The sequence below is a fragment of the Myxocyprinus asiaticus genome, chromosome 17 (assembly GCF_019703515.2).
Source record: "Myxocyprinus asiaticus isolate MX2 ecotype Aquarium Trade chromosome 17, UBuf_Myxa_2, whole genome shotgun sequence".
Taxonomy (NCBI): Eukaryota; Metazoa; Chordata; class Actinopteri; order Cypriniformes; family Catostomidae; genus Myxocyprinus; species Myxocyprinus asiaticus.
In genome coordinates this window covers 43,260,914-43,274,766 of record NC_059360.1, presented here as the reverse complement: position 1 = coordinate 43,274,766, position 13,853 = coordinate 43,260,914, and the positions used below count along the sequence as shown (strand labels likewise).

General features: G+C 38.9%; 1 protein-coding gene across 1 annotated transcript in view; it reads left to right on the top strand.

The window, feature by feature from the left end:
* The window catches only part of LOC127455492 (tyrosine-protein kinase receptor TYRO3-like), a 42,526-nt gene extending 28,795 nt beyond the window's left edge, over positions 1-13,731 (top strand). Inside the window, exons 13-19 of the mRNA XM_051723440.1 lie at positions 418-498; positions 616-708; positions 2,017-2,138; positions 2,431-2,540; positions 2,711-2,870; positions 3,050-3,186; positions 10,782-13,731. Of these exons, the coding sequence (XP_051579400.1) occupies positions 418-498; positions 616-708; positions 2,017-2,138; positions 2,431-2,540; positions 2,711-2,870; positions 3,050-3,186; positions 10,782-11,199 (1,121 nt within the window). The 3' untranslated portion in view covers positions 11,200-13,731. The remainder of the gene's footprint in view (positions 1-417; positions 499-615; positions 709-2,016; positions 2,139-2,430; positions 2,541-2,710; positions 2,871-3,049; positions 3,187-10,781) is intronic.
* Positions 13,732-13,853: the final 122 nt, after the last annotated feature.

Genomic DNA, 13,853 nt, shown 5'->3' with positions numbered 1-13,853 from the left:
TTTTTCTTTTTTTTTGGCAGGCGGTTGCATTTCTGAACTGTGCAGGTCCAGTGATTTAGTAAATTAGTATATACTGAGTAATATTCCTGTTCCATTTTAAGAGTATTACTTTAAACTTTTTTGTTGTTTAACCTGGAATATTCCATTAAACCTGACCAATAACCAGTATGTACACTTATAGTACACACACTTCATAATTTTTGCTGTATATCTGAAGAACCCCTATGCTTTTGCTCTTCAAGTGAAAATGAAACCACAATTCACAATATTTTTTTAGTGACAACAGGCATGGGTTCTTGCTAAATAAATATTACTTCACATAATAAGCTTATATGGCTTAAAAATTGCTATCATTACTTGCAAAATAACAGCGCACATTAGGATGAATATTGACAACACATGGATTTCATTTTCTAGGCGAGTTTGGCTCAGTGAGAGAAGCCTTCCTTAAAACAGAGAACAACTCAGGGAAGAAGGTTGCTGTGAAAGTCCTCAAAAGTAAGTAAAGGTCTAGTAAAAAGAGCATTATGAGCAGTGGGTCATCTTTTGACCATTCAGTTTAGTCATCGTTGTTTCTGTGTAATTATGCTCCCGTTTCTGTCCCTGCTCTTAAAGGTGATATCAACTCTTCCAGTGATATTGAGCAATGTCTGAAAGAGGCTGCCTATATGAAGGACTTCCATCATCCAAATGTCATTCAACTCATTGGTTAGTGGACAGACTCTACTTTTGCATTAGTTCAGAGTCGGACTGCTTTAACGTATTGGGCAAAAATATACATATAAGTTGAAAATACTAGGGATATACTGAAATATCGACCCCCAAAAACTTTCGGCTGAAAATGGCATTAAATGCTATTTTTGGTTTTCAACCGAAAGAAAAATAAAGGTAAACATTCTTCGCCGAACATTTGAAGAGAAACCATAGCTTCGGTAACAGAAACACTGACATGGAGAAAAAGCATTGTTTCTGTGAAAAGATTCTGATTGAATTACATTTAATGTAAATGGTGGCTGATGATTGATTGATATGGTATACTGACATAACCAGGTCATGATTACAGTTGAGACGAGCACATCTATCATGGAGAAATCCACCAGGATGAGCACAACAGCACAAAATAATTAACTCACTAGAATTTATGGAAGCATACTGTGATAAAAATTCAGTTAGTATTTGCGTTTCCTAGTTGCATATTAAAGTCCACATCCCCAGAAGTGATTAAGTGATCACTTTCTTATATTAATTGGTTATTAGCCTGTTAATAAAGAGCGTTTCTCATGCTTGTGCAGAGGCTTGGAGGCTGTTCAGGATGACCCATCACTAAACGCAGCGGTCAAATGTCCACCTAATTATTCATGCAATTATCTAATCAGCCAATCATGAGGCAGCAGTGTAATGCATAAAATCATGCAGATATGAGTCAGGAGCTTCAGTTAGTGTTCATATTAACCATCAGAATGGGGGAAAAATGTTGGTGCCAGAAGGGCTGGTTTGAGTATTTCTGTAACTGCTGATCTCCTGGGACTTTCACGCACAACAGTCACTAGAGTATACTCAGAATGGTGCCAAAAACAAACAAAAAATCATCCAGTGAGCGGCAGTTCTGCGGATAGAAATGCCCTGTTGATGAGAGAGGTCAATGGAGAATGGCCAGACTGGTTCGAACTGACAGAAAGGCTACGGTAACTCAGATAACCACTCTGTACAATTGTAGTGAGCAGAATAGCATCTCAGAATGCACAACACGACAGTCGTTGAGGCGGTTGGGCTACAACAGCAGAAGACCACATCAGGCACTTTATTAGGAGCAGAGTGTTCCTAATAAAGTGCTCAGTGTGTGTATAAATATCGGTTTCAGCCAAGAATTTTCATTTCGGTGCATCACTACAAAATACACATCATGGCTAATCTTGGCTATAGACTTCATTGTCATTTAAATGTTCCTTTATTCCTATCAAACCAACCCTTTTTAAGAATGTTTTTCCAACATGTTTATTAATTCGCTGCCTGCAGGAGTGAGTCTGCACAGGCGAGCTCAGCAGCGCCTGCCAGTTCCCATGGTGATTCTGCCCTTTATGAAACATGGAGATCTACACACATTTCTCCTCATGTCTCGCCTCGGAGACGAGCCCTTTGTAAGTTTGTGACGTCAACTCTTGACACACACACTTACAATACAATACCAAATATATTCTATATGCTTCTGTTTCTTTAACAGTATAGTCCTTGAAAACAACCTTCCTGGTTTTATAATGTAGCACATTGTAAAAATTGTTAAAGAATACAAGAATACTACATATTTTACTGTATCCAGATATTTTTTATTTATTTGCTCACATAATTGCTTAGATAAATCACAATCTGTAGGTATTTTCATGTCTTTTGTGGTGCTTTGTAGATGTTCTGATGTTGGCTCTTATTTTTTAGACCCTCTCTCTGCAAATTCTAATCCAGTTCATGCTGGATATTGCTCGAGGAATGGAGTATCTTAGCAGCAAAAACATCATCCACCGGGATTTGGCTGCTCGCAACTGCATGTGAGTAATTTCAGTAGTGTTTATTTATCCGAAGAGCTATTACTCATCGTGTTTAAAAGGCATGTAAACTCTATCTAAATAATGTGAAAAGATACATTGACATAGTATCACAAACGCTCCTGTTTAGTCTTAGTTAAATATTTGCCCATCATTTGCATCTTTAATTTTAGGTTGAATGAAAACATGACAGTGTGTGTAGCAGACTTTGGCCTCTCCAAGAAAATCTACAGTGGTGACTACTACAGACAAGGGTCTGTCTCGAAGTTGCCTGTGAAGTGGATCGCTTTGGAAAGCTTGGCAGACAATGTCTACACAACGCAGAGTGATGTGGTAATGAATACTGACACATGTGAAAAATCCATCTACAGTATATAACACTTTTGGAAACCATACTTTTGCCACCAACTTGGTGACAAATATTAATGAATAATATAGCTAATTATAACAAAAATAGTGCAATGTATTTGTTAGGCTTGTAAACCTGTTATGGATTTTTTTTTCTTCTTTAGTGGGCATTTGGCGTGACCATGTGGGAAATCATGACTAGAGGCCAGACACCTTACCCAGGGGTGGAGAACTCTGAAATCTATGAGTATCTTATCAAAGGAGAAAGACTCAAACAACCTCCAGACTGCTCAGCTGATATGTATGTTTCAGTTGTTTTATTTGAAATACTGTATTGTAGAGATGATCTTGCCATCTTGATATTGGACATCCCTCATTGCCAAAAAGTATTTGGACACACTTAAAAATGTATAAATGTCATTGCATTAGATAATATGATTAGCTTTTTTGTTTATTTGAAAGAAAGATAGCAAAAGCACACTTTTCAAGCTCAACATTTCTCAAAAAGAATATTGTTAGGTTCTAAATGGCTAAACAAATATGGCTCAGAACAAGTTATAGCATCATTAGTTTGCAGATGCCAATTTGTTTTATATTTTGTTATCTGCGTAATGCAATCCATACATTTTCTGTGGCTAAAGGCCGAAACATAGTCTACACAAGTAAGTGAACGGAGATGCTTCTAGTTACACAAGCTCGATTTCATGTGTTGTTGTGTTCCAAGATGTATCAGACCGCGATTCGTAACACAACGCAAGTACCAGTTGCATTTTCAATGTTGCTGCAAGGGGCGCTATAGCAGACATTAGTGTGAACTGTCCACTTTAATGGTGAGTTTTCTCTAAGCTAACTACTGTCACAGTGGAGCAACAGTTTGAAGAGAATATTGCAGAGTGAAAAATAACAATAAATAATGAATAATAATGATTAACTTAACTGAATAAATAATGAATAATAATACTGAATAATGTTGGAAAGTCTCAGAGAAGACCAGGAGACTCGGATAAAGCTTCAGCAGGATTCCTTATTGTAGAAGAACAGGAACATCAGTCTACACATCAGAATGTGCTGTCTTGCACTGCAGTCATCAAGTCTGACTTAGGGAGGCAAACATTAGCCGCATTTCCACTAGAAATGTCAGTACGAGCCAGGGCTATCAACTGGTCAGCCAGGGCCATAGCCTCGGATCTCGAGCCGCAAGACCAAAATTGATCTGCAATTCCATTGGGCCAATAGCCCCACAACGTTGCTCTTAAACATGCCCTTAATACGCCGCCTTAGTACAAATGTCACACACCCTGATCAATTAACATAACTGTATCGTCCAGATGGCTTAAGACATTCACACCTTGGCATTGCATTCATACTTGACTCAGAAAGTGATTTAATCATAAACAATGGTCACCAACCAAAGAATGGGACTGAATCATCAAGAACCATCACAGACAAAAAGGGGATAGACCTAGTAAGCATGAGAAACATGTTTTCATTCACATACACTCTCGGTCAAGCAGATAAACATTGTAGGCGGAAAATATGGGTAGACGATCTCACAGAATTAGAATACCAAGTACTTGTCCTTGAAAGCCCAATTCAGTGTGTATCGCTTTAGTTTTTCATGTGATGTTATGGGAAAGACAGTGAACCACCTGATCTTAGAGTGATACATAAATGTGTAATCCCTCAATAACTTAATAATAACAAATCCAGTTTAATGGCTCAAACTTTTAAAGACAACTCTATCGCCCCCTTGAGTACTGAGGTTTGTAACCGCCACAGTAACAAAAAAATGCTTTGGCCATGAGCATGCATCTGCATAAAGTATGTTTCTGACCTTAAATGGATAGTTCACCAAAAAATTCTCTCATCATTTACTCTCATCTCATCTGAGACGTGTATAACTTTCTTCTGCTGAACACAAAGATTTTCTTTTTCTTTTTTTTTCTTTTTTTTTTTATTGCATCTTTTTATCAACATTTCAACCATTTACAACCTAAGCAAAAACCAAACAAACAACCAAACAAAGAAAGCCCGGCAATTACAGTCCAAAAAAAATAAACAAAATAAATAAATAAATAAAATAACATAAAAAGGAAACAGAAGCATTATAATATACCAAACCTCAAAATATTACTTAAAGAAACATCAATACAATCAAGATGGAAATCTTCAGTTGACGAGTAACACGTTAGAAATTCTAAAGGAATCATTTCTCTAATAATCTTATGCCATCCTTTTAAGGGGGGTTTATCACTGATCCAGGATAACAGTATATTTTTCCTAGCAGCAAAGGCTAGGATGTCAAATAATCGTCTAGCGAATCTGTTTGGCAAAAGTCTATTTGGAAGACCTAAAATCAAAGACAAGGGGTCCAACTGTAACTCTAATCCAAACATTCGACTCATATAATGAAAAACTTTTGACCAGTAAATCCTAATTACAGAACAGTCCCAAATGCAATGAATATAGTCTCCCACTTCCACCTTACATTTAAGACATAATGAAGAACTGCTTGGTTCAAATTTACTTCTAAGGAGTGGTGTGATGTGCATTCTATGCACAATCCTGAGCTGAATAGCTCTGGCCCTGTTGCAAATAGAGATCTTATTCGCCTGACTCCAGACCCGCTCCCTATCCTCCTCCGTTATAGTCAATTGTAACTCACCCTCCCATAATCTTCTGAGGTCTTGCATGTTCGCCACTTCATATAAGCAAAGGGCGTTATAAAAGCAAGAGATCTGCTTACTCAACGGGGGATTTTAGAGAATCTTCTCAATAGCCGACATGGAGGGGTTAGTGACAAGGGCAGTACTTTTAAAAATATAATCCCTGATTTGGAGAAATCTGAAAAAGTTGGATCTGGGCAGCATTTATTTTATAACCAAGTCTTCAAAAGATAATAGGGAACCTTCATTAAACAAATCACTAAGTCTGCATAACCCATGAGTGTGCCAAACCTTAAAATCTGAATCTGAAAGGCTAGGCATAAACTCAGGATTATTGTAAATGGGGGTCAGTAGGGAAGACATGCCAGCCCTGCCCTCAGTCCTATGTGTAATGGACCAGGCCTTCCACGTATTAAACACAATTGTGTTATCACATAGTGCCTTGATTACCTTGGAACTTCTAACAAATAGCAGATTTTGTAAAGGGCATGATAACTGTGAGGCCTCTAAATCAAGCCAAATAGATTTAGGATTCTCTCTGAACCATTCAGCAATGAATCTGAGCTGGCAGGCCAATTGGTATTTTCTGATGTTTGGCAGATCCAAGCCCCCCATAGAACTGGAGAGCTGCAACTTTGAGAATTTTAATCTTGGTTTCCGCTTATTCCATATAAAAGAACTAAGCCATCCAGTTAATTCCTTTACCCTTTTATTTGGCAATAAGGTTGGTATCATCTGTAATGGGTAAAGAAGCCTGGGCATTATATTCATCTTAACTACAGCAATTCTTCTGAGCCAGGAAAGAGGGAGATCAGACCATTTAATTAAATCGTTGCAGATTTTATCAAGCAATGGGAAAAAGTTGACTTTGGCCAATTGACTAATATGTAAAAAAAAAAAAAAAAGAGTCCAACACTTTAAATGGAAAGGAAGTCATATTATTTATACGAGTGCTTGAGTATCTTAAATGCAAAGCAACAGATTTGGAGAAATTTATTTTATACCCTGAAAACAGCCCTGTCTAGTGCCCCGAAACAGAGGAAAGTTGTCAGACCTATGAGCATTAGTGACAACAGCTGCGAGTGGAGCAGAATAGAGTAAGCACACCCATCTAATAAAATTATCGCCGAGGCCAAACCTTTCCAAGCTATAAAATAAATAAGGCCACTCCACTCGATCGAAGGCCTTCTCCGCATCTAACGATAAAATAAGGGTGTCAGTGTTACATTTATGAGAGAGCTGAATAACATTTAGAAGCCGTCTAATATTATTACTCGAGCTTCTACCCTTAATGAAACCCGTTTGGTCTTCATTAATGATAGAAGGAAGTATTTTCTCCAGCCGTAGTGCAAGGATTTTAGAGAGCAACTTTAAATCTATGTTCAGCAAAGATATCGGTCTATAGTACCCACAGTGCTCCGGATCTTTTCCTTTTTTTTAAATAAGAGAAATGTTGGCCTCTCTAAGTGATTGAGGCAACCTGTTTGTCATAAATGAATGATCATACATAGCTAACAGGGGATCTATTATCATATGCTCGAATTCTTTATATACTTCACACACCAGACTGTCCGGACCTGGGGATTTGCCAGACTGTAAACTACATAGAGCCAGTAAGGCTTCCTCCTTTGAAATGGGGGCATTCAAACCAATTCTCTAATCATCAGATATACTAGGGAGCATTAAGTGATTAAATACATTTTCCATAGCGCTATATTGTTGAGGGGAATATTCAGTGTGATATAAGTCAGAATAAAACTACTTAAATGTAGCGTTTACAACACCAAAATCAAATGATTGCTTTCCAGAAGAATCCGTAATAGAGTTGATAAACTGTGGGCCAAATTTGTCCTTCAATAAATTAGATAAATACTTATTAGGCTTATTGCCATGCTCATACAGTCTTTGCTTTGAAAACAGTATTTTAGTGTTAGCCTGTTGCGATAACAAAGAATCCGAGGAAGCACGTATTACACCCAACTTCTCCAGGTTGGCATTCACATGATCTTCAGTAGCCCTTTTGAGTTCTAGTTCTGAGCGTTCCTGCTTCTCTACTTGTTTCCGTTTTTTAGTGATGGAATAAGATATAACTAGTCCTCTGATAAAGGCTTTGGAAGTCTCCCATAACAGGGATGGATCATCCATAGACTCTGAATTAATCGACCAAAAAATCTTAAATTCAGAATTAAAATACGAAAGAAACTTGTTGTCTTTAAGCAGTAATGTGTTAAATCTCCATCGCTTAGTAGATTTTGGAAATCCTTCCACTAACATATCCAATACCACCATAGCATGATCGGAAATAACAGTATTACTTATGGTACAACGGGAGACATATTGCAGAATTGCACTCGGAACAAAAAAAATAATCAATCCTAGAATAACATTTATGGGGAGGGGAGTAAAAGGTAAAATCTGTTGTCAAAGGGTTAAGTATATGGCAAACATAAAAAAATAAAAAAAATTCCTTGTATAAAGTGGACAATGTTTTATATTGATTGGATGGAGGGCAGTTCTTTGGAGGTAGTCTATCCAGTAAAGGATTCAACAAACAATTAAAATCCCCCCCTACAAGCACAGTACCAAAAGCAGTATCTAACAAATCCGAAAAAGCCTTCGTGAGAAGCTCAGGAGAAAAGTTCGGTGGGCAGTATATATTTAAAAAAGTTATCTCCTTTCTGTACAATAGCCCTCTAACAATAACGTAACAGCCTCGTATATCCTTAATGCTATTTATAATCTTAAAGGGTACATTTCTATTAACAAGGATAGCTATCCCCTACTACTCATTGTAAAGGAAGAAAAATACATTTGACCAATCCACTTATGTCTGAGGCTAGCATGCTCCTTGTCATTCAAGTGGGTCTCCTGCAACAGGGCCAGATCAACACGCTCCTTACTTAACCAGTCAAAAACCTTCCGAGTTTTAATTTTACCATGTAAACCCCTTACATTCCATGTAGAAATTCTTAAATTATTAGTAACCATCTATACATAATACATTTTTATATAGTGAATGCATAAAAAGAAAAATAAACATAATCTGAAGCTCTTGTTCATACAATCTCCTGCACTGAAATTTCACATATAGCAAAGAAACACAAATATAATAATAATAGAAGTACAACCATTTCCGGGCAATAGAACATTCAATAGAACCCGAAAGTCAAAAGAAACAGGCGCTTTCCCTTCTCATAAAGGGAGCTCAATACCCCAAAAAAACATCCCTTCCGTTCAGTCCGGAATAGAAAAAAAAAAAAAACACTCAAGAAATATACTTGCGTAACCACATCGTCCGCACCATCCAGCAATGAAAGCAAAAGATACCGAATGCAAAACAGAAAAGAGGAGAAAGAAACACATTCAGGTCACCACTTCGGCGCCACGCAGCGCTCCATTAGATTAATTCGTCCATCACAGGCCTGTCCGATGGTGAACTGTCAGCTGCCACAGGTCGAACATGCTGAGCAATCTCCACAATAAATTCCGAGACCGCAGCCGGCGCGGCGAGGATCTTGGTGGTATTCCCCATCATTACTCGAAGCTTAGCTGGATATAACATTGGATAGCGGGCTCCGATCTCCTGCAAGCGGCGTTTAACCGAATCAAATTCCCTGCGCTTTCGGAGCACTGAAGCTGAGAAATCTTGAAAGAAAGAGAATTTGTTGTTCTCAAACCGAAGGTTGTCATCCGTGGACAACTTTCTACTTGCATCAAGAATCCTCTGTCTGTCTCCGAAGTGATGCATGCGCTCCACCAGCGGTCTAGGTATCTCCTTGACACCTGGTCTGGGAGCTAGGGTGCGATGAGCCCTTTCAATCTTGATATAGCCTCCCTCGGTCTGCAGCTGAAGAATCTCCAGGATCCATTTTTGGAGGAAAGCCACCACATTAGAGCCCTCTGCCCCTTCTGGTAAGCCAACAATACGTATATTTTTGCGCCGTCCTCTGTTCTCCAGATCATCAATGTGCTCAGTAAGTGACGCGACTTGGTTTTCCAGAGTTGAGACGCGGGCCTACATACTATCAGCTAGTTCCTCCGCCGCAACGATTCTTCACTCAGCCTCATCCAGTCGAGTCTTACAATTCTCCAAGTCCTGGGAATGAGTATGTACAATCTCAGCTAAGGGATCGAGTTTGGCATCTATTGTTTTCTAAATCGTCTCTGTCATGTGTTGAAACGCCTTCGCCATGGCCGGGCTTAGCTCAAAATCACCACTAGCTTCACCATCACCTTGTTCAGGTGAAATATCTGACGCGGCCAGGAAAGAGAGTCCTTTTTCTCTGCTTTTTTGACAGGATGAGGCATTTTCGAAAAAGATTGTGGCCAAAAAGATTCCAAAGACATACTACAACAATGACATAACCAAAGCCATTGAGTTGCATCTGAAGTAACTGAAAAAATACAGATAATTTGCTGAGTGGTGCGGGAGCTAGTGAAAATTGCTGTTACTCTCTGGCCACCATCTTGCCTTCCCGAACACAAAGATTTTGAGAAGAATATTTCAGCTCTGTAGGTCCATACAATGCAAGTGAATGGTGATCAGGCCTTTGAAGCTCCAAAAAGGAGATAAAGTCAGCATAAAAGTAATCCATAAGACTCCAGTGGTTTATCAATGTCTTCTGAAATGGCGGCCATTCGGTTTTCGGTGAGAACAGACCAAAACATAACTTTTTCACTTTACATCTTGTCATTGCAGTCTCTAGCCACGATCATGATTTCAAGCTCAGTTACACTTCCTAGTGCTTGACGCATGCGCAGAGCTCTAGATTGCGCTATAGGAAGTGTAATCAAGCTTGAAATCATGATTGCCAAGGAGACTGCTGTCAAGATTTACAGTGAAAACAAACTAGATTGCTTCAGAAGACATGGATTAAACCACAGTCTGATTGATTATGTTTTTGCCGACTTTATCTGCTTTTTGGAGCTTTAAAGGCCTGATCACCATTCACTTGCATTGTATGGACCTGGAGATATTCTTCTAAAAATCTTTGATTGTGTTCTGCAGAAGAAAGAAAGTCTGTGATGGCATGAGGGTGAGTAAATGATGACAGATTTAACATTTTTGGGTGAACTAACCCTTTAAATGCTAAAATACTTTTGAGGCAAATATAAATCCCCAGATAAACAAAAAACAAAAATATGTTATGTTCCTTTTACCACAGTAGTTCCTTAGATTAGTCATTTATTCTGCAGTATAAATAACTGTTCCATTCCCTCTGATTTCCAGCTATGAGATCATGCATATCTGCTGGTCTCCTGTCCCAAAGTGCCGCCCTAGTTTCCAACACCTGATAGAGCAGTTGGAGCTCTTGTGTGCGAAGCTAAGTCCAGCTCCTGTGAAAGAGCCATTGCTCTATGTGAACCTGGAGGAAGAGGATGGGGAACAGGCCTCTGGGGCAGAAGTTGATACAAGGACCCGTAGAAGTGAGGAGCCCTTGTGGGGAGTACCCTGGCAGTGTGAAGATATGGAGGAAGATGAGAAGAACTGGCTTATGGTGTCATCAGGGGCAGCCCTTGCTATTGGTGGAGACTACCGGTACATCATCGGTCCACACAGCAGCGGTATTGATGAAGAGAGAAGACATTCTGACGACGGCCTGTCGGAGGATATCAGGGACGAAGAAGATTTCATCATTAATGTGTGATTTTTAGTTTAACATTTCCTATGAGTCAGTACTTTGGGGCTGGTAATAGTCGCACAAGTGGAGAAGGATTTTGTAAAAGAACAAAGAGTCCGTAAAAATGCTAAGCATTCCTAAGAAGTCATACTGGGGAAATACCTGGAATAATGCTTAATGCAAAGCACCTTTTCCTTGCGCCTTATGGACACAATCAGCTGCTAATACTAAAAATATATATATATATATATCTATATACGTATATTTGTTGACAAATTTCAATGGCAATTGATATTCACTTACTAATGACTGTAAAAATGGCAGTGTTTCTCCAGATAGAACATTTAGAGAAAAATCTGTGATTTATGATGTGTAAAATGTTATCCTGACATAAAAGTGTACCAATTAATATTACCAAATAATTTTGACCCATCCTTACAAGGACCCATTATCCCCATTGTAAGGACACAGGTAGCTGTGAATTTTTTTTTTATATATATATATATATATATATATATATATATATATATATATATATATATATATATATATATATAAGCTGTTGGAAGTCTAAATTATGTTTGATGGTAATCGTATTTAACCCGGAACACTCCTTTAAACTGTACAGCAGACCCTCATCAGAGCATTCTGTGAATGGGACATCAAGGGACATGAGGTTTTAATTTATGCAAGTTTTATTTTTGTCTTAAGCTGTGTGCTGTGATTGTTCCAGACACCAAGCATTGTAGCAAAGAATAAAGACTTGTTTTTATTAATTGTTTTGAACCTATAGTGGGTTCTAGATGAGATGTACAGTATATATAATCTGTGATGTCTCATTTGACTTTTGTATTAAGGGCATTTCTCAAATCTGATTAATTGTAGCTGTTGTATTTTAGTTAATCTGTGCACAGCCGAAAGTCAGCCTCGATTTTAGTGTTAGATAATGTAACAAACTTTACAAATTTGTTGTGGATGTAACTTTGACATCTTTCAGTGTTATTAACTCTTATAACATAAGGCTGCCTGCTTATACACTGATCAGCCACAACATTAAAACCACCTGCCTAATATCTTGTAGGTACCCCTCGTGCCACCAAAACAGCTCTGACCCGTCGAGGCATGGACTCAACAAGACCTCTGAAGGTGTCCTGTGGTATCTGGCATCAAGACGTTGGCAGCAGATCCTTTAAGTCCTGTAAGTTGTTAGGTGGGGCCTCCATGGATCAGACATGTTGGTCCAGCACATCCAATAGATGCTCAATTGGATTGAAATCTATGGAATTTGAAGGCCAAGTCTACACCTTGAACACTTTGTCATGTTCCTCAAACCATTCCTAAACTATTTTTGTAGTGTGGCAGGGCGCATTGTCCTGCTGAAAGGGGCCACTGCCATCAGGGAATACCATTGCCATGAAGGGTTGTACGTGGTCTGCAACAATTTTTAGGTAGGTGGTATGTGTCAAAGTAACATCCACATGAATGTCAGGACCCAAGGTTTCCGAGCAGAACATTGCCCAGAGCATCACACTGCCTCTGCCGGCCTGCCTTCTTCCCATGGTGCATCCTGCTGCCATCTCTTTGCCAGGTAAACGACGCACATGCACCCGGTCGTCCACATGATCTAAAAGAAAATGTGATTCATCAGACAAGGCCACCTTCTTCCATTGCTCCATGGTCCAGATCTTACGCTCATGTGCCCATTGTAGGCACTTTTGGCAGTGGACAGGGGTCAGCATGGGCACTCTAAGTGGTCTGCAGCTACGCAGCCCCATACGCAGCAAGCTGCGATGAACTGTGTGTTCTGACACATTTCTATCATGGCCAGCATTAAGTTTTTCAGCAGTTTGTGCTACAGTAGCTCTTCTGTGGGATCGGACCAGACGAGCTAGCCTTCGCTCCCCATGCGCATCAGTGAGTCTTGGGGCACATGACCCTGTCGCCGGTTCACCGGTTGTCCTTCCTTGGACCACTTTTGGTGGGTACTAACCACTTCATACTGGGAACACCCCACAAGACTTGCCGTTTTGGAGATGCTCTGACCTAGTTTTCTAGCCATCACAATTTGGCCCTTGTCAAAGTCACTCAGATCCTTACGCTTGCCCATTTTTCCTGCTTCCAACACATGAAATTCAAGAACTGACTGCTCACTTGCTGCCTAATATATCCCACCCCTTGACAGGTGCCACTGTAACGAGATAATAAATGTTATTAACTTAACCTTTCAGTGGTTTTAAAGTTGTGGTTGATCAGTGTATCAAAATAATGAAATGTGCAATGAGTATGTGAAGTTCCTAACATGATTATAACTTGTAATGCCAACAAAGAGACGGGACTAAAACCTTGTAATATGGTTAGAGCTATACAAAGTTCAACATACATTTGAGTCCAGACAAAACAAAACACTTAATGTAGGCAAAAAGGTATTCATTTTTTGCTGATTGATGATTTATATGTAACAAATAGCAAGAGTATTGTACAGAATAAGTAATGTTTGTTATCTGTATGCTGTTTACAACTGTGAACTTGTACATGTAGAATTGTCTTGCAGTTTATTTCAGAAACTAAATAAATATTATAAAATTAAAATTGAATGTGCTTTAATTTTATTGGAGAGTGGCATCAGAGCACAACATTTAATTTTTTTCTATAAGTATTAAGAAAGACATTGTACAACAATC